The sequence below is a fragment of the Grammomys surdaster genome, unplaced genomic scaffold, assembly GCF_004785775.1.
Source record: "Grammomys surdaster isolate TR1022 unplaced genomic scaffold, NIH_TR_1.0 126219, whole genome shotgun sequence".
Taxonomy (NCBI): domain Eukaryota; kingdom Metazoa; phylum Chordata; class Mammalia; order Rodentia; family Muridae; genus Grammomys; species Grammomys surdaster.
In genome coordinates, this window is record NW_021621022.1 from 3,511,281 (window position 1) to 3,531,681 (window position 20,401).

The 20,401-nt window shown below is 43.9% G+C and overlaps 1 protein-coding gene across 1 annotated transcript in view; it reads right to left on the minus strand.

The window, feature by feature from the left end:
* The window catches only part of Msra (methionine sulfoxide reductase A), a 316,146-nt gene extending 299,630 nt beyond the window's left edge, over window positions 1-16,516 (minus strand). The window contains exon 1 of the mRNA XM_028758755.1: window positions 16,297-16,516. Within this exon, the coding sequence (XP_028614588.1) occupies window positions 16,297-16,432 (136 nt within the window). The 5' untranslated portion in view covers window positions 16,433-16,516. The remainder of the gene's footprint in view (window positions 1-16,296) is intronic.
* Window positions 16,517-20,401: the final 3,885 nt, after the last annotated feature.

The following is a 20,401-nucleotide window of genomic DNA, read 5'->3' on the forward strand; positions in this document are numbered from 1 at the left end:
TGTTTTGCTGGATGTGTGTATGTCTATGTCCTGGGTGTGTGTGCTGTGTGTGTGTGTGTGTGTGTATGCTAGGTGTGTGTATGAATGTGTATGTATGTACTGAATGTGTTTGTGTGTGTGTGTGTGTGTGTGTGTGTGTGTGTACTGGATATATGTGCACATGCCTATGTTTGCATTTTTTTGTGGGGAGATTCTGGTGTGGGAATACATGTATACATGCATGTAGAAGTCAGAGGAAAGCTTTGATTGCCATTCTATACCAGGGCCCTAGACCTTAACACAACTGACTTCATAATAGAAGTGCCATTCAGGCCATAAAACTCAAAACATAGATAGCATCACCTGCCAAAACAAAAATAAAGACCTAATCTATCAAAGTCCACAGTTCTGGAAAAGTTTCTGAATGTATAATCTTGATTTTTGGCTTATAAAGTTCTGCTTCTGGCTGTTTCTGCTAACTGAAGCATGTCAACCCAGGATGTAGTTTTTGTGCTTAAAATCTCACCCTGAGAAAGGCACAGGGCTACAATGGGATCTGAACATCAGGCTAACAAAGACTTTCCATTGGCTTAAACCCATACCGAGAGGTCTTCTCTGGTTAGATACTCCACAACGTTTCCTAGGGCACCTTTATTTGAGATGGGCCCTCTCACTGGCTTGGATCGTCCCCAAGTGAGTTAGGCTAGCTGGCCAGTGAGCTCCTCCTATTTCTACCTCCCGTCCCAACATCTCCAGGATTGCTATCCACACACCTAACTTTTCCTGTGAGTTCTAGGGAACCAGAAATCTGGTCCTCACATTTGTGAGGTAAATGCTTTTCCACATGAGCTGTCATCCAGGTCTCGTAAAGATACTTCTAACCTCACTTTTCAGGCAAGGCAACCCTGCCCAACCTGCCCAAGGTTGAACTATTCACCAGAGCAGCAGGGTTGTCAGGTGGGCCTGATGGCAGTCAGTCCACCCCCAGGCTGCATATTCTGTCTCCTGTGGGACGTTGTCTTGGGAAGTGTCTGCTGTAATTTGTTTCCTGACCTAAAGGAAGGGTGGGACAAGAGAGTGAGGCAAGGATCCAGGTACCAGATTCTGGCTGGGCCTGGAGGGCTCATTACAGCTGAGGTTGTAGGGCTAGAGTGAGCTCCCGGCTCAGGCTTCTGGCTATCGAGGTGCAACCTTAAGAACAAGAACAGACCAGTCATGGGAAGCCTCCTCTGAGGCAGAGAGAGCTGGAAACCAGCCTTAGAATTCTAGAAAAAAAAAAAAAAACAGAAAAGGAACTGGGGTGCTCAAGAGCAGCACCTCAAAACAGCAAGGTCCTTCTCAGTTCTCAGGGGGGCACCCAAGATGCCTGTGGGCTTCCTGCTTTTCAGGGGTACACAATCCGGCTGTACCTTGTCCTAAGTCCCCTCTTTTTAATTTCCAAACACTTGGGCAGGACTGGCATCTAATTCTCAGAAACTGTATTTTAAATTTTAAATTAGACAATACATTGTACTGCTCTGTCCAAGCTTCTGACAGTGTGAAACATCTTCAATACTGACATGGTTAATCCACAGACATCAAAACCATTTTACTGCTTCAAATTGTCTGAATCATTGTCTGGGATTCAGTTTTGGGGGAATATAGCAGAGAAAACTGTCAGAATAAAAGGGGGAAAAGCCTCAAAGAAAATACTCTTTGAATAGTTAAAAAGAACGACTCAAAAATAAATAAATAACTGGTCCAGAACTGCTCGATTTGATATTTAACTCAGGCTTTGTTAAATAAGCAGAAAAGTACACGTTGTAGGTTTGTGATTTCCTTCTTGAAGAAATGTGATTTCTTATTTCCCCAGAGAGAAGCTTCAGGAATGCCAGCAGGCTTCTCTGGTATCAAATGTTTCCCAGTTATTGTGAGTAAATTATATTTGGATCAAAATCAGATGGATTAAACTTAAAATACCCATGAGATTTTCAAAACGACAAGGAAATATGGCATGTGTCCCAAAACAGCATTGCCATGTAAGAGCCCTTTGGCAGTATCTCTGTGATGGAACATCAGCAGGGAATCAAACCTCACCTGAGTTTTCCAGTTTCCTAAATCCAAAGTAACTTGGTAAGACTCAACTGTTGCCTGTGGCTACTAAGATAAAAGTCTGTAGACTTTGATGTCTTTGAAAATCTCCAAAATAATTCTGATATTAAGGTAGAGAATGGGGGGGGGTTTAGATCATTTTCAAATTTTCAGGAAGGAACCCTGATTTTTGTTATTAACTGCAAAGCCTCCTGGGAATTGCAATAACAGCCAGGGAGACAAACTGTAATGAAAAGCACACTGTAACTCACACCGGGTCAAAGTCACTATGAGGCTGTGGCTTGGCTGACTCCCTGCCTACACTGCATCTCTCTCGAGGGGTCAAGGGTGGGGAATGAGAAGCAGACACAGCTGCCTTCGCAGAACCAGGCAGCAGTGAGCTGTGCTCTGAAGGTCTCTAGGTGCACCTGCACACCTGCCAGCAGCCAGGCCCCAAGCTGAGCTCTCTTACCTCGTCACCCAAAACAACCATCCACAGGAAGCTGTTGCTACTATCTCCAGTTCAGAAAGGAGAAATTGAGGCAGATTCATCCAAGGTCATGCTATGGGGCTATGAAGAATGGTCACCAAGTGCCTGTTCATCCTCTCCCCTCAACTGAAGCACCCACTTCTGAGGCTGGGGAGAAAGTCCCATCAGTAAAGTGCCCAACTCGAAAATGTGAGGACCTGAGTTCAATTCCCAGAACCCATTTAAAAAAAAAATGGTGAAGCATGGTGACCATAATCTCAATGCTAGAGGGATGGAAGCTAGAGATGACTGGATCCCTGAGCTTTCTGGCCAGTTAGTCTAGCCTGCTTGGCCATTTCCAGACCAGTAAGAGACCCTGTCTCAAACAAAAAGAAAAAGATTGATGCACCTGAGAAATGACATCGATACACATGTGCACACACATGCACACACCTACACACATGTACCCATACACACATATAATACAAAGGGAATTCAAGGGAACCCACTTCCGAGTACCACTGCCTATCTGGACCAGCCACTACATGTGTCATGACAAGTCCAACAGAGTGGTGAACAGGCACTGCTCCCAGCATATAGGCTGCATCTGCAGGAGAAATGAGTTGAGCATCTCCTATCTCCGTACTGAGTCAATAGAAGAAAGCGGGGCTCTGGGGAGAAGCCTGTGAGGGGCACTCAAGGAGCCAGCGATGGCAATAAATTCAGGGGCTCATATTGCTGTGTGGTCTCCATGGCAGTTACGTGACTGCTGATAAGCTTGCAAAGGTTCTATGCGGAACTTGTTAAATCACAAAATCACCTCTTGATTCTCAATCATAAAACAATGTCTATTTTATGTTAACACAACCTTGGGGAGACTGCAGACAACTGCAGACCTTTCTAAAGATACTTTCTGCAGTCTTCCTGGGGGCAATTTCCTGCACCCACTGGTATGCTTTCATAATTGTAGAAAGACACACCCTCGCCAAATATTAAACACAAATTGTAACACAGGCTAAGTAAGAGTTCAGAGCTTTTCTAAATAACAATTTGGAAAGCCAGACATTGAGGACACACAAGCAGCTAGAATCAAGTGTCTAAAATTGGATCAATCGTGCTACATGGGGAGCTGAAAACAGGGCACCCTGTTTGTGGTGATTCAGTAGTACTAACAATTATTGACCCATGCATACAAAAAGGATTTTATTGAACAAACAACTTCCAAACACAGCATCATGGAGTCCAAGCATGGTCGTTCTCACTTTTAATTCGTATGTACTTTGTAATCTGACAAAGAAGAGGCACGTGAGCGATCCAAACAAACGAGGCCTCTCCAGACTTAGAAAACTAAAAATGCACATATGTGTGCAAGCTAAGTCACTGTGTAACGTCAAGCTGCAGTAAGATAATGACAAAGGACATCTCAAACAATAGAGCTGTGGAGGAAAGGGGCAGTGTAGAACATAAGAGAGGAGAATCTATGGGCTGGAGAACAAGAGATGCCATGGATGAGGGAAAAGCCTGGAGTAAAAGGAGAACGAGATCTGAGGAAAGGGTGTCATGGAGAAGGAGCCAGGTGTGGAGAACAGACCAACAAGCCGCAATGACATGTATGTGGAGATGCCAGACTTAGCATCTCTGCCAATTAGCATCCAATAAGCCCAAACTGTGATGCTTCCTACTCTGGTGACTGAGTTTGCTTGCTCATTTCCTAACTTTGGGACTGGGATCAGTTCATCTGGTTCCCAGTCTCCAGGCAAAACAAAAAACTCATCAAAGCTGAACTGACTGACATTCCCTTAAAAGGGGAAAAATCAATCAAGATATAATAAATAATATTTAACAAATCCATGCCTATAGAACTCCAGGCCACTGGACCCCTTTCCGGTCACCAGAGTCACGTGTCTTTTCCGTCTAGCACTCTGTTGTCTTGGGAGGCAGCTGCACATTCATCCATCTCCCTACTTCCCTTGGAGGCTACAGCCTGCCAATGACCTGGGTTCTAGGTCTTAGCAAAGTAACATACTCATATGGAAGGAACTAGCTAACACCAAGTGAAAAAATAAATGACCACAAAGACAGGGAATAAAACAGTAACTTAAACTGTAAAGGTCTTCAAACGTCCTTTTCTGCAGAAGCCTAAATGATAAGTGCCCCAGCTCAGGCTACTCAGTTCTGTCATTAGATTTCAGAAACAGGCATAGACAATTACAACAACAACAAACAAACAAACAAACAAATCAAGCATGCATGTGTTTCAATATAGCTCCCCTAATAAAAAGATGGTAGAAGATACATATAGGAAAAACTCCCAGGAAGATGGCAGGAGACTGGAAGGACTGCAAATCAATACCAAAAAAACCTGGAGCCATAGCATGCTTAATGGCACCTTAGAGGTGATCTGACCTCTTGGTGCCTGAGACTGGGGAAAGAGACCGTATTGGAAGTTTCATTGTTGTAATAATACAAGAAAAAGAAACAAAAAGTACACAGATTAAAAACTATATTTTCAGATGACATGTTATCTGTGTAGAAGATAGCAAGAAGTCTGTAAAAATAATTAAAAAAAAAAAATCCTAGAGCTAATAAGGGAGGCCAGTGAGGCCCAGCATCCTCAAACTCAGCATCCAAACCCTCAGATATAGCACATAAGCTAACATGAATACATGAAGACCAAAATTAAAGACTCATCAGTATTTAAAACACTTCAAAGAGCATGCAAAATTTAAGTTTGAACTTAACAAACACATTGAGTTCTTTGCACTGGAAATAACAAAAACTGAAAACCAAGGCAAACCTGAATAAACATGAGACAAGCTGTGCCCCTAGACTGGAGGATCCGACTAAGTTATCAATTCTCTCCTAATTGATCTCTGGTTTTAATGAAATTCCTAGCACAGATTTTCTGTAGGCATGGGCAAGATTACTCTAAATTTTATACAGAAAGCGTAGGCCTTATATTAAACAAATTATAATAAAGTGGGAAGAGCCTTTCTACCCAGCTTAATGCTACCTATAGCTACAGTAACAGAGACAGTTGGCACTGACAGAGACACACAGATCAGTGGGGAGGAATAAAAACCAACAAACAGATCTTCACAATAATGGCCATGTGGCTTGTGACAGTTATTTAGTTTTTAAACAGAATCTAGCTATGTAGCCCAGGCTGACCTTAACTCACTATGGAACCTAGGTTGGCCTTGAACTTGCAATCCTCCTGCCCCTGCCTTCATCATGCTAGAATTATAGGCATGTGCCTCCTATATATATAATTTTGAAACAAATATAAAAACAAATCAACAGAGATGAATTCAACAAATACTGACAGAGCACTTGAATATTCATGGATCAAAGAAAACTGTTGAGAGAGGGACTGTCCTACACCCAGCCAACCTCCCCACTGTGCTCCCTAAGGACAGACTGGGGGCCTGAAGTTCTTCTACCTACACAGGCTGTGCCAGGATTCTGCCACAGCTTCCCATAATGCAAGCTCAGCATGTGCTCTTTTGTTTTGCTTGAATAAGTGTGTCCCATGACACCTGGCCAAGCCTACTCTCTGTCACCCACCAGAAATGGACACAGCCCTTTCAATGCAGCATAAAAATGAAGTTCATAAACAAATTGCCCTGTGGGGGAAGCCAGGGAAGCCAGACTGGCTCTGGAGATATACCTATGCTCCTGAAACTGATCTTGCTGTCTCTGTTCCATAGAATAGGGTATTGTCCTACCTATCGCTTAACTATTGTATTTTACTTGGTGATTCTGATACTAACTCATAATAGACAGTGTTCAGATGTGTAATGCTGGTTGTGGGCATGGTGGTGATCTTTCCTGCCTCCCAAGAAACTGGAGTCCTCTTCTGAGGTTGACAACTAGTTTATAGTGTCCTGCTTAAAAACATAAGTCCCAGCTTCAACCCTAGCCTGAAACAAAATCAAGTCAGAATGCATCATGCCTTAAATACAAACTTAAAACTAGACAAAGTTTAGAAGTGATGCATAGAAGATCTTTGGGGTTGAGGCAAGGGAGAGTTCTTAGGATTGACACAAAAAGCATACACTAAACCAGGACTCATCAAAACCACAAGTCCCGTTGCAAACGGCATTAACAGAAAGAAACCATGGCAAGTTACAGTCTCCTGGAATGCCAATCTTTTCACATGGTGGTGATTTGACAAACATGTCAAACTGCATTCACAGTACCCTGGGATGCAAATGGCTCATGGGCCACAGGATGAACATGCTTGGTAGAAGAAAACACATGCAAAAGCCACCTATATGACAAAGAACTAATATTTAGAATACATTCCCAAGCTAGAATGATTACCCAGTAAGGAGTGCTCAATACTGAACGAAAGACATGTCACTGAAGTCAATCCATACATGACAATTCCTAATCTTCTGAAAATAGTAAACAATGACTCCTTTCTTGCCAGATACTGAAGCAAATCCATGTAGCTTCCTAGAAGGGCCATTAAGTTAGAGGAGGGGGAAGAACAAGAGGACAGAGAGAAGGAAAAAAAAGGGGAGGGGAGGAAGATGAGCAGATCTTTATGTTTTCTTTTGTCTATAATGGAGTCTATACCACTGCTTTTGCATTCAGCCAGCTGTCCCTGAACAAAGCTTCCCCTTGTGGAATCTGCAGCCATCTGCATGGGGTAGTCCTAGGTCCTGTACAGACTGTGTGCACCTTGCCCTCTGTGATCAGCCCTACTGCCCATCGTTAGTAACCCCACAGTCTCAAGTGTGTGCAGGAGCCAGGAAGCTCTTCTCAGACTGATGCACACATCTCAGTGTGCAGGAGTGAGTGTGAGCTGGCACCCACACCTTGCACAAGGCTGGCTACTAAGTCCCATGGCTCAGTATGAACCACTTCTTTGGGAGAGAGGTTATGCCCCTGGTGTTGTTGTTGTTGTTGATGTTGTTGTTGTTGTTGTTGGGTTGTTTGGTTGGTTGGTTGGTTGGTTGGTATTTTCATGGGGGAAGGGAAGGATAGGGAGTACACTGGCCAAGTAGACAGTGCCATTCCACAAACTCTAACCTGGTTTCTTCTTAGTATGGTCAAGATTCTTTAATTGGGCTTCATTTCTCTTGCTGTGAATTCCCTCAAACATTTTATTTCCACAAGGCTTCCCTTTCAGTACCATCTCTCCACACATCATTTTTTTCAGAGGGCTAAAGAATTACTGATGTCCTCATTTGAACAATACTTTTTACTTTTCATAACTTTTAGTATTGTATTTGACCCAAGCAATCTATCAATTACCTGACAGTACATATAAATATTTTTAATCAAAAGTAAAATATGAAAAATTTACAAAGACTAATGCAACATTGACATCACTTTACTTTGATAATATGTTTTATTCTTCATCTCCTCCCCCACCCCACCCCCACCAGAGTGAGGCCAAGGGCCTTGCGGATTGGTAGGCAAGTGCTTTACTACTGAGATAAGTCCCCAACTCCTATTCTTCATCTTCTAAAATGCCATGGTAATGTAGTCACTAAAAGGCTTCATCAGGTCATCTCCAATGTCACTACAGTCAGCCTTTGTCATTGTATAGTGGGAATTTAATAAACTCATTCAAGAAAGGTAAAAGATCAGAAATAAACCCCACTGTGATTCTCTAGATATACCCTCAGAAAACCAAGAGAAATATAAGGAACCAAACAAGGCATGGTGACCCGCTGGGGATTGGTTCCAACACATTGAATTAATCCAGCCCCCCAAATTGGGAATCTGCATGTCCAAACACTGAAGGTCCTTGTCCCCAGTGGGTTTTTGATTGATCAATAATGAGCCAACAGTCAATGCCTGGGCAGGCAGACTGAGGTGGGACTTTTAGACTTGTGCAGGCTAGGAACTGGGAGAAAGGAAGACAGAGAATCGCCATGACTTGGAGGAAAAGGATGGGATATAAAAGCTGCAGGAGAGAAAGCCAATCAGCCATGTAAGAATTCAGGTAAGTGGCCACTAGCCACATCCCCAATTGAGCTTGGGGTAGCAGGGGAAGGTTTAGGAGTGCCCAGTCTTTGAACAAATCATGGTATGTTAAAAATTAACTAGTGTGTGTGTGTGTGTGTGTGTGTGTGTGTGTGTGTCTTTTAGTCTTGAACCAGATTGCTCCTGGATGGGTACGTGTGTGCAACCTCCTGGGAGCCAAAGCAGTGTAGCTAAATTCGCCACTACAGTGGCTCATGCCTATAATCCAAGTACTGAGGAGGCCGAGGCAGGAGGATCACTGTGAATTCAAGACTAGCCTGAGCTACACAGTAAGCCTGAGGTCAGTCTAGACAACAGAGTAAGACTGTCCCCACCACCAAAATTAAGTAAATATAAAAAGAGAGTAAAGAAGAAAGGAGAACCTGGTAGGGAGGTCATAGAAGGCCTATGTTTTCCTTATGCTGGTAACAACTTTGTTGCCTTTCATAGGAGATTTTCACCTGACCCCATACTAAGTATCATAAGCCAACACTGTCACATATCAAAGGGAAAGTGTTTGCACAGAGCATCCAGTAAGTCAGTAGCTGGAAACCAAAGGTCTGCTTCTGCGAGCACAGAACTGTCAGCAGCCTAGGGGTTCAGAAAATACAGGGACAAATATATCTAAGACTGAATGTAAAACACAGAGCAGAAGGGCTATCTTCCCCACAAAGAGAAACATCGGAAGAAGAGCCAGTATGAGAGATGGGCATTATACACACACGGCCCCTCCTGTGGAAGGGAAAGTGGCTTCTATTACTGAGTGTGGAGTCACAGAAGACCCATACATCCTGTTACACAAGACCTGCACATCCTGTGAGTGTTGGGAAATGGAAAAGCACTGTTCACATGATGCCATGTGGACTTCCGGAGCCACACAAAGGTGAGGTGGCCGATGCCATGAAACAGCCAGGCATCCAGGAAAAGACGAGAAAGCAGAGGACGGGGAAGAATGATATAGCCAGGCTCCCAGCCTCCTACCACCATTTAGATTGAAACATGACAGGGAGATGGAGATGCAGCACGAAGACGGAACTGCAGTATGCTGCTACCCCTGTGCTCATGGGGAATCCCACAGTGCTCAACCTCTAAATCAGTATGGAAGAGCCTGCCCTATGAAGCCAATCCTGGGCTAATTTCCTGAGCCAGGGAAGGAGATATGGAGGCCAATAAATGATGCCATTGTGTCACTGAGAAAGTAGCATGGTTCACTCCTACTGCGGATATTTCCCCCTAGCTGCAGAAATTCCAGGTACTCAGTAATGTTTTCAAATGTCATGTAGCAACTCAACACCATGTCTGTCCAGACTTTTTTCAGTCCAGTTTTCAACACTGCTTATTCTGGCAGGTGTGAGTGTGCAAGCACAGCATGTATGTGCAGGTGCAGCTACAGGTGTGTGCATGTGCATGTGGGGGTCAAAGAACATGCGTGTGTAAGCATAGCATGTATGTGCAGGTGCAGCTGCAGGCATGTGCATGTAGGGGCCAGAGAACATGAGTGTGCAAGCATAACAGGTATGTGCAGGTGCAGCTGCAGGTGTGTGCATGTGCATATGGGGGCCAGAGGACAACATCAGATGGATTCTTCTATCATCTCCATCTTGTTTGGGGGAAGAGAGTATTTCACTAAACATGGAGTTCATTGACTGGCTACCCTGCTGGCCTGCAAGTCCTCAGGATCCTCCTGTATCCACTTCTCAAGTACTGGGATTATATGTCTGCAAAGCCACATCCAGCTTTTCACACTGGTGCTGGGGATCTGAACACATGTCCTCATGCTTGTATAGCAAGCACCTTACCCACTGCGCCCTGTCCTCAGCCTTCACTGTGCCATTTCTTGACTACCTGCTAGTAACAACAAATAATATATCTCATGTACGTTTTTATACCTCACACTGTTCCTGGTGGCCCCTCCCACACAGCATGTTATCCAACAAGTAATTGTTGTCCTATATTGTCCCAAATCCAAGCAATTAGACAACCCCTGCCATTAAGTAGTTCACTGTCTAGTGCTACAAGTCACACACAGTGGCTACAGTGAGTCTCTGACCCAGAAGGCACTTATGAGGGAGAAAGCTGGAAGAGCATCTTTGAGAAGATTTAGAACACCCCTCCTCACCCTCACCACACTCTGACACCCCAGGACCACCTCCCGCAGAATCCAGTATTCTAGCCATCATTGGATGTTTTAGCTAGCTCAGGGTGGCAAGGCCAGAGAGAAGCTTTTCAAGGGAAAGGTCAATCACCTACTAGAAGCCCCTGGGACCTGTGGAGAGGCAAGAACAGAGAACACCTCAGCAAAGAGGCCTCCTTCACGTTGTGCTTGCTAAGCTTGGTAACTATTCACTCCTCAAACCTGTGCCTAGCCTACTGCCTCTTCACTCATCCAGGTTCCCAGAGATCAACAAAATTGTCCTCACCCTCCCTTCTCCATGGTTTTCCCTTGCCCCACGGCAAGCAGAGATGCAAGTCCAGGCCCATCCGATAGTGCTGAGCACACTGACGTGCACGCACACACACACACACACACACACGCACCTGCTGTAGGTACCTAAAAAGTCTCTGGTCAGAGTTGAGAGATGGCGGGACCTATCCATCCTGGCCAAAGTAAAGCTTACCATAAGTAAGTGTAAAGAAACTGGCTCAGCCCCACCACCAGTGCTGGAGCAATAACTTAGAGCACAGAGAAGACAAAGAATTGGCTGCACTGGCATCTTTACAACCCGGTGCTCACATGATGGACACACAGAAAGGCTATCTTTTCTGTAGTTGTTTTCAGACATTAACCATTCTCTACCCAGTATCTATAAGTCTGTATTACTGAGTGTCTAGTGTGGGCATCCTCCTTTATAATGTACTACAGACCTGAGCAGGGAGCACAGGGCTTTCTCCAGAGTGACACGGTCTCTCTCTCCAGGAGCTCATTACTGCATAGAAAGATAAGGCACAGATTTGGTAGCTGGGCAGCAGAACATCTAAGTAGCAATGAGAGAGTAGATGGGAAAGAGTCTGAAGTAGCTCACAAGGGTCTGTCCAGTGGAGATGAATGCCGTCACTTCTGCCCTCGGAGGAGGGGCTGGTTTACAGAAGGAACAGAATTTAAGCCAGGCAAATTTTGAAGAAAGAGTAGAACAAGGAATAGTGGGAAATACAACACTTTACCTATGCAAGCATTTAATGAAGAAATAAATCAAAAGATCGGAGTGGAAATCCACAAGGATATGATCACGTGGGCGACCGCAGAGGCGGAACACTGAATCCTGTCAGGCAGAAGATGGGCTCCGTGGGGGCCTGGTGGGAAAAGAGGCAGGGGAGGGAGGTAAAGATCAGAAGGTGGGAGGTGGGAAATGCCTTTCCCCAGCGGGGGCGGCAGGGAAACAGAAGGTTCTGGAAGAGAGCGTAAAACAATCTAAGAGCTCTGGGCAGGATGCAAGAAGAAAAATAACAGTTCTGCGTCCTACAATTTAGAAATTAATCACACACTAGGGAATTTTTTTAAAAAGGAGAACAGCTTCCTATCGTTTTCTTTTTTAAAAATCTATGTACACCAGTCACATAAAAGAAACACATAATGCCTTCTACACCACAGTGGAAGGAATCCATCCCCAAAGGTCCTTCCTTTGTATAAATCATGCCACCACAATCGACGCTTCAATAAAAATGAATATTTATGAAATGTAAAATGACTTGGATTAACTTATTCCAATTTCACCCTCTAAATTTAGAGGGTTTTTTTTTTAAATCACGCCAAAATGTAGATTTTGATTACAAAAGCAAGTTGGGGGAATATATATACTTGACAAGAAAAAGAGAGCAATTTTTTTTTAAGTTGAAAGATGACAAAGGATGACAGAAAGGTGGCTGGTTGGACTAAAAACAGCAGAGACCATTTTCTAAAGTATCTGTTTAATTCAACCACAAAGCCACATTAGACTAAGCAAGTTGTTTAAAACAACACAAAGTATAAAGCTGAACCAACCAACCATCCGCATCTCATGGCACAGCCCAAATCCAGCCTTTCCTTTCTCAGCTATCCTGCCCAAGCTTCCTCAGGCGTACAGACTGTTAGCTTGAGCCTTGTCCACACAGGAGTCAGCATACTGATCTGACCTGGCCTTTGCAGCTCCTGAATCTTGGCGATCTCTCTACTCCTAGAGATGCCCCATCTTTTCTGCCTGCACGCTGCACCCTTGAGGCTGACCCATCATTCATTTAACTAGTCCCTGTTGATGGGCACCTGTGATGCTTCCAAATCTCCCTGCTGCAGATGAAGCTCCAGCCAACAGCCTGCTGCAGTCCTCATTTGGCGTGTGTGTAAGCAAATCTGGAAGGCAAATTCCCGGAAATTGAATTCCTGAGTTCGAAGGTAAATGTGCATTTAAATTTTTGGTAGATGCAGCCAAGCTCCCTTCCATAAGAGTGGAGCTGGTGGAGCCGGCTGACACCGTCTAACAACACACAAGAGTACATGCCTGCCTCTCTCTCTCTCTCTCTCTCTCTCTCTCTCTCTCTCTCTCTCTCTCTCTCTCTCTCTCCACCGACAGACTAGATCATTGTTTCTGGATTTTTGCCAATCTGAAAAAGGAAAACTGGTATTTGCATTTTCCTCACTGAGTGAACTTGAACATTTTTATGTGTTTAGAGATCAACTATACTTTCTTTGGGGATAAAGTGTTCAAAACCTCTGCCTGATTTGTAATCACTGTGGCAATTTTTCTTACAAAATTCTAGAAGCTTCTAATATACTAGGGAAACTAGTCCTTGCCTTTTGGTACATGCTGCTGTACCCTAGGCTGTCTTCTGACTTTGCTTGTGTGTGTGTGTGTGTGTGTGTGTGTGTGTTTTAATTTATTTAATGTGTATGGGTGTTTTATCTACAAAGTCTATGCACTGTGCACATGCCCCCAGATGCCAAAAGAAAATGTCAGATCCCTTAGAACTGACGTTGTAAATGGTAGTGAGTCACCATGTAAATGCTGGGAACTGAACTCAGGTCCACTGTAAGAGCAGCAAGTGTTCTTAATTATTGAGCCAGCTCTCCAGCCACACACAGATTTTTAATGTAATCTAATTACCAGTCTCTTGAGTTTCTAGCTGTGGATGCAAAGGCCTTCCTCACACTACAATTATAAAGAAATTCTCCTTTTCTCACACTCATTTCCTTTTTTGCTCTTAACTGAAGAGAGCAGCATGGTATTATATGCAGGTAATCCCAGCATTCAGGAGACTGCAACAGGAAGACTGCTGAAAGTTCAAAGCCAGCATGGGTTACATAGTGAGTTCAAAACCAACCTGGGACACACATTAAAACTATATCAAAAGCAACATATACACATGCATTCATACATACAACATGGGAAGAGTGGTTACATCAGAAACTCTAGAACACAGTACATCTACCAGACCCACTGTGTGATCTTGGATAAGTTATCTGACCTCCCTAGCCTGTTTCCACATCCATAATGGGGATAATGATGGTTAATGCATCATTGCACTGTTGTGAAAATTAATTATATTAATGTTGTTTCCCTGTGGTGCTTGGTGTGTAACATGCCAGTAAGTGTGGGCTATTACCATCCTGTCTGCTTGGGATTTAACTTTTTTTTTTTAAGATGTGATGACTAGAAAAAGCATCAGTCTAACCCCACATGTCTCCCTAGCTGTCCCAATACCAAATTCCCCACAGTCCTGAGATGCCACCTTGACAAACATCATACTCCTGATTCTTGTTGCTTCATTTGCACATCTCTAATGGCCTTGTCAGTCTGATGTGCTACCATGTAAGCAGTAACCAGTTACCCAAGCCTGCTCATGTTTCCATCCACTCAAGGTGGCCCAGAGGAAAGAAACATTAAAAAGGCTTGAAGGTTTGAATCTTATCTTCTTGCAAAATGTAAATCTACCACCAGGCTGCAGCTGATAAAATGATACAGCCATCTTACAGAATATAAAGAAGGAAAAGCTGAGAAGACCAGTTTAGCTCCAAAAGCATTTGATGACAGTGCATGCCTGGGACTAGCTAGACAAAGCAATCCTAAACAGATGGGTCTTGTCATCTAAAGGGGGCTCCACTGGCCACAGGGCTCTTGAGAGAATGGGGTGCAGGTAACAACAGACTTAATGGACGATACAGAGCCGTGAGGAGGGCGGAGGGCTGAGGCTGCAATGGAGAAGAATATAAACTTTCCAACTAGGAATATGAAGACTTTCATATTCACCATGGTCACAAAACTCTTAAGATATAGTGAGGCACAGTGTTGCTGGAACCAAACACAACCCTAAGCAACTTCTCTAGCCTTTCTTGCTCTCAGTTACTTTAGATTCCCTCCCTAGTAGAGATCCTCCAGCCTTCCATGTGACTGTGAGATATGACACAAGATGGCTGCCCATGCTCCCCTTATACTTGACTTTTAAAGATCATTAAGTTTGGAGGTGTGCAGCTGTGTAACGTATCAGACGTCTCCTTCCATCTTTGCTGCAGATAACCCCTGGGATGTGTTGTCTGTGGCTGTCACTGTATTTATGGTTCAAAAAAAACCTCAGCGTCAAAACCCCCATGTTGTATTCAACCGTATTTCTACTTTGCAAGTAAGGAATGTTTGTTTGAACTGAGCAGCACAAGGTTAATGGCTTAGCAAAATCTCCTAGCCTCTCCTCTCCCCTTTCAAGTCTGAAGAGATCAAGATAAGATATTCCCACTGGCTACAGAAATATCCAGTAGTCTTGTGATTACGGCCAGGTCAATGGGTCATCAGCCACCAGGTTTATGATACCCCACTCCAAACTAGAGAGATACCTAGAAGCCTACAATGATGTCAGCTCCTAACCCTGTCCCTAACCCTCTCTGCCTGAAGATAAAAGAAACCTGAAAAAACAGTTTACCAGGCCACCTTTTTCTGGTTTTGCTAGCTTACCAAATCTTTCTCTTTGTCCCCACTCTTTCTAAAATATTCAGGTCCTCTTCCAAGTGGCAAGTACATGAACTTAGATTCTGTACCTGGGACAGTGAGAACCTGTCAGGGATGAATACTCCCAGGAGTGGAGGCTACAAGTATTACAATGGGGTTGACAAGCTAGGTGGCTTAGCAGGTAAAAAAAAAAAAAAAAAAAAAAAGGGGGGCAACAAGAGCTACATTCTGAATTCAACTCCTGGGTCCTAAGTGGTGCAAGGAGAAAACTGAGTCACACATAATCAGCTGATCTTCCCACGTGCACCTGGGGCTCAAGGGAGCACGCACAGACACCTCCTAGAGGCTTCATCCATAGTACAAGGAGTTTCTGCAAACGGGGGAGACAACCCGGCAAGCCCTTGAATCAACTACAAACTGGGGAGGACTCTTGCGACCAGCTCTGGTCTAAAATTCCACTTCAAAACCTAAGTTAGCAACGTTAGGTCTGCCTCCAGTGCTTTTGTGAACAGGCACAGCTAGATGCTCCTAGAGGCCTAGGTGAGAAGGAAGACTAAGGCTGGGCTCCCATCATACTCTTACTAACCCCAAATACGGAGCTTCAGACCTGCAACCGGGCTGGGTCAATCCCAATGCTAGATTTTTTCAGAGCGAGACTCAAACAAAGAGAAGCAAGTAGGCAGGAGACTGTCCCGCTGAGCTCCCGCCCCTCCAGGGCTGGGAGGGGGGGCGGACGGGAGCGGCGGGGGGGGGGGGGGGGAACGCGCGCTGCTTCTTCGCGCACGCGCAGACCCCGACCTGGGACCCACCCGCGGCCCTGCACGTCTTCTTCCGGGAGGGTGCTGTGCGCAGGCTTCACGCGCATGCTCAGCAGGCCTGCCGTCTTACCTGCTACGGAGATCGGCTTGGTGCGTCCAGGCAAGGCTTCCTCCGCGCGGATGACTTTCGAAACTGGGTCGCCCATCCTCCGTACCGGAATGGTGCTGGAGAGAATCTGAAGAGCCCTTCTAGAGGCGGAGAGCATGGGCGGCTTGTCAATCTCGCGGGGCAGACCTCCAGACCTGGGTGTCTCTGAGGGACAAAGTTCCCAGAGTACGTGAAGCGGCGCGGGCCAAAATTTATGCTGGCTGGGCGCCACCGCGGGGTGTTAGAGTTCCTGCCGTTTCCCAACCTCCGCAGCCAGGGTTCGGGGCGCGATGTGTTCACGCAACCACAAAGTAGAAAAGGGAAATCAATGTGTGTGTACATAAAAAGGCAGCGAGCTAGAAGAAAGGCAGACGTATAAGAGGATGGATGGATGGACAGCTAGGAAATGTCTGTTTCTATCCGAGCCTTCTTAATAAGTCAAGTCGATCCAAAGCGAAACCAAAGCATAATTCTCAACACCACAAAGGATCAAGTACTCAACGTGAAATGCGTGTGTATAAGTGTATAAATACATTCTTCAGCCCATCTCATGGCCCATAAAATAAACAATGCAGACACAAATACATCGTTAAACGCTGTTTATGTGAAACTTAGGAGAAAATATTCCTAAAGCGAATCTCCAGCCTTAATCTTTAGGTGGCTAGGACCAGATGAGTGGTTTCAGAGGTCCTGAAGGAGATTTTGGTTTACACACTGCCAAAATGGGCGGATAGGCTCACACGAAGGAAGGAACTGAGGATTAGCACCCACAGGGATTTGAAGCTTTGAACCTAAGCTTCTCTGTGGGTTTAGTTACCGCTGTGTTTTCGTGTGGGACTGTAATATAAGGACTAGGATTAGCATACTGCATAGAATGTTGCCAGACACACAGTGTTAAACAGATTAAGGTGTTTACCTTATAATGTAGAAGTCCCCTGGGCCAACTTGTCTCAACAGTTTACTTTCGGCTTGCTTTTGCTGTGAAAATATGCCAAATAAGCAGGTTCTTTCTACTAGGCCTTGCCTCCAGGCTTGAAGGGGGCCTGGCCACTAAAGAAAAAAAAATGTGTCAAGAAAAAAATTGTACTTCTAATTTACTGCCCTTTGATTCATACTGACTTGGTTTTTCTGTTTTGTGGTTGATGGAACATGGGAAACATGCAAGAAAAACTTTGTAAGAAAAACTTCGTAACTAAGTATTGTGTAACGGAAGAATTTGTAATGTCAAGGGAAACTACTTGTGTAATGTTAGGTACCCCAGAACCACAGTCCATGAATATTTAGTATGTAAGATACACACACACACACACACACACACACACACACACACATACACACACACATTTCTACTTCCCTACTAAGGAGAAATGAGTTTAAAAATAAATAAAAGCAATGTTTAGAGTTTTATTTTTCAGAGTAGTAGGTCTCTTACCAAAGTTCTTTCCAGCCTTGTGGTCCTGGGAACCCAACTCAGAACATAAGGATTGGTGCAGGTACCTTTACCTGCTGAGCCATCTCTCTGGCCCTACTTTAAACATTTTGAAGGGTTCTGTGTACATTGTTTAAATGTTCTCAGTGACCCTAATGGTTGTCCTACACTCATGCAAACAAACATTGTGAAGAAAAAGAGTATTCTTTAAAGTTTCCTTTATACAAGTTTAACCTCATTTAACAAAATAGCTGTATTAGCTGAGTTGTTTCTTGTCTTGTTTGTTCATTACAGTCTCTCTGTGTAGCCCTGGTATGGAATTCAGGGACTCACCTTCCTCTGACTCCTAAGTCCTGGGGTTAAAGCTGTAGCTACCATACCAAACCTCTGAGATTTGTTTTTGGAGGAGATAAATAATTAATACTATTTCTAAGTCTAGGCATTGCTTTTCTTCAGACTCCAACCACTTCTGAGCTAGCCTCCATATTTACTCCATAATTACATCCTAATTACACTAGGCCTTCTGACAAATTGTAACACATTCTCTTTGCAACAACAAAGAATCTCAGAACACAACAGGTTCAAAAAAATAGATTATTTCTCTTAAGTATGTCAACCTAGAAGGAAACAGTCTCCCACTAGGAAGGATCCTGGCTCTTCGTCCATAGTGAGTGGGTTAAAAAGAGAGCTCAGACATGCTCTTTCTTCTGGGACCTTAGTCTAGACCCAAAACCTACATAAAAATGTTGGGTGTGGTAGCACACTTGTTGTAATTGAAGGTGCAATGAAACCACCAAACTGGACCACTCCATGGGTAGAATAAAAGGTTTATTGGCAATCAAACTAATCAAGGGTATCTTGGGGCAGGGTAGAGAGACAAACTAGCAGAAAAGCAGGTTTTATATGACAGCAAGGTGGAGATCTTTGAGCTATTATAAGTTATCTGGGTTGATTGGGAACTAGGTGCCTTTGCCTGAGGTAGTTGACTTTGGAAAAAGATTTAAAGTGGTTCCTGGTAAACAGAACCTTCATTAGATCTGATTTTCTAGTAAACAGAAACCTGCCTTTAAGCTTGTTTACCTGGTAACAACAATCCTACTGCTTACCTTGCTGAAGTCCTTCTGTAGGACAGTGTCATCAACACTGCCATTTTGGGCTGCCACTTTGGACCTAACACTTGTAACCCTAGAAGCACTAGGGAGGCAGAAACAGGAAGATCCCTGAGGATTACTACCCAGCCAATTTAGTTAGCCTACTTGATGAGCTCCAGGCCAGGAGGACATACCTCAAAAATACATACATACATACATACATACATACATACATACATACATAACATACTCAATGAATGAAAAAATGATACTCAGTGTTGACTTCTGATCTCAACAAGCTTACAATCAAATGAACTTGCACACACACAATAACAGGGAAAACTGGCATGATGGTGCAAGCCTATAATCCCAGTATTTGGGAAGTGGAGGTGCCTTAGTTAGGGTTTCTATTATTATCAAGAGACACCATGAGTGAGGCAACTCTTATAAAGGAAAACATTTAACTGGACTAGCTTACAGTTTCAGAGGTTTAGTCCTTGATCATCATGGTGGGAAGCATGGCAGCATCCAGGGAGACATGGTGCTAGAAAGGTAGCTGAGAGTTATACGTCTTGATCTGCAGACAGCAGGAGGAGACTGGATTCCATACCTGAGCATAGGAGACCTCAAAGGCCACCCTCACAGGATACACTTACTCCAACAAGGCCACACCTCCTAGTATTGCTGCTCCCCATGGGCCAAGCATTCATTCACATGGCTCTATGGGGATCATACCTATTCAACCCATCACAAGAGGCAAGAGGATTAAGAGTGCAAGGCTGCCCTCAGCTATACAGTGAGTTTGAGGCCAGCCTGAGCTACATGAGCTGTGTATCCAAATGAAAAAACAATAAAAACCCTATGAAAAAAAATCAATACACAAAATCGTTTTCATCTTGCATGGATTAGGAAGTTGACTGTTATCTAAGGTTGTGTATGTATACTACTTCCCTAATGAAAACATACTTGTTTCTTGATCACCGATGTCAGTATTTGGCTGTTTTACTTTACTATGCATTTGTATTACAACTACTCATAGATTCTGCTAGAAGCTTCCTTGGTTAACGAAGTAGCTAACTGTGTCCCATCACAGGCTACGCATCAGTGGGATCAAGCACATGGAGGACTTGAGCTTTCTGAAGAAGAAAAGGCCAGGGACTCAGAGAAGGTGCTCAAGAGCCAACAAGTGCCTGGCATTTGGCTGTCACCTCTACTCTTTATTAAACTGCAAATACAGCAAAGGTATTCTGGAATGCTCACACAGATAAGGTTTCACTTACCTCAGTAGAGAGACACCCTTATAAATGAATAAACAAAAAGCTTAAGTGACATTTACATTTGCATACTTAAAACCAAGTGGCTTTATATACGGCCTGTCTCCAGAAGATACAAAGCTGTCTGAAGAATTTAATTAATTGCATGGATTATTTTACTGAATTTTTAAGGGGAAAATGAAATAAGAATAGGCTTCATTACAAAGCAGGAAGTTCTTAGCTCTGTGTGCTTTATCTTTAACCTTCACACCAATCCCTTTTCAAAGTTTTGTAGGTGAAGAAACTCAGGCTCA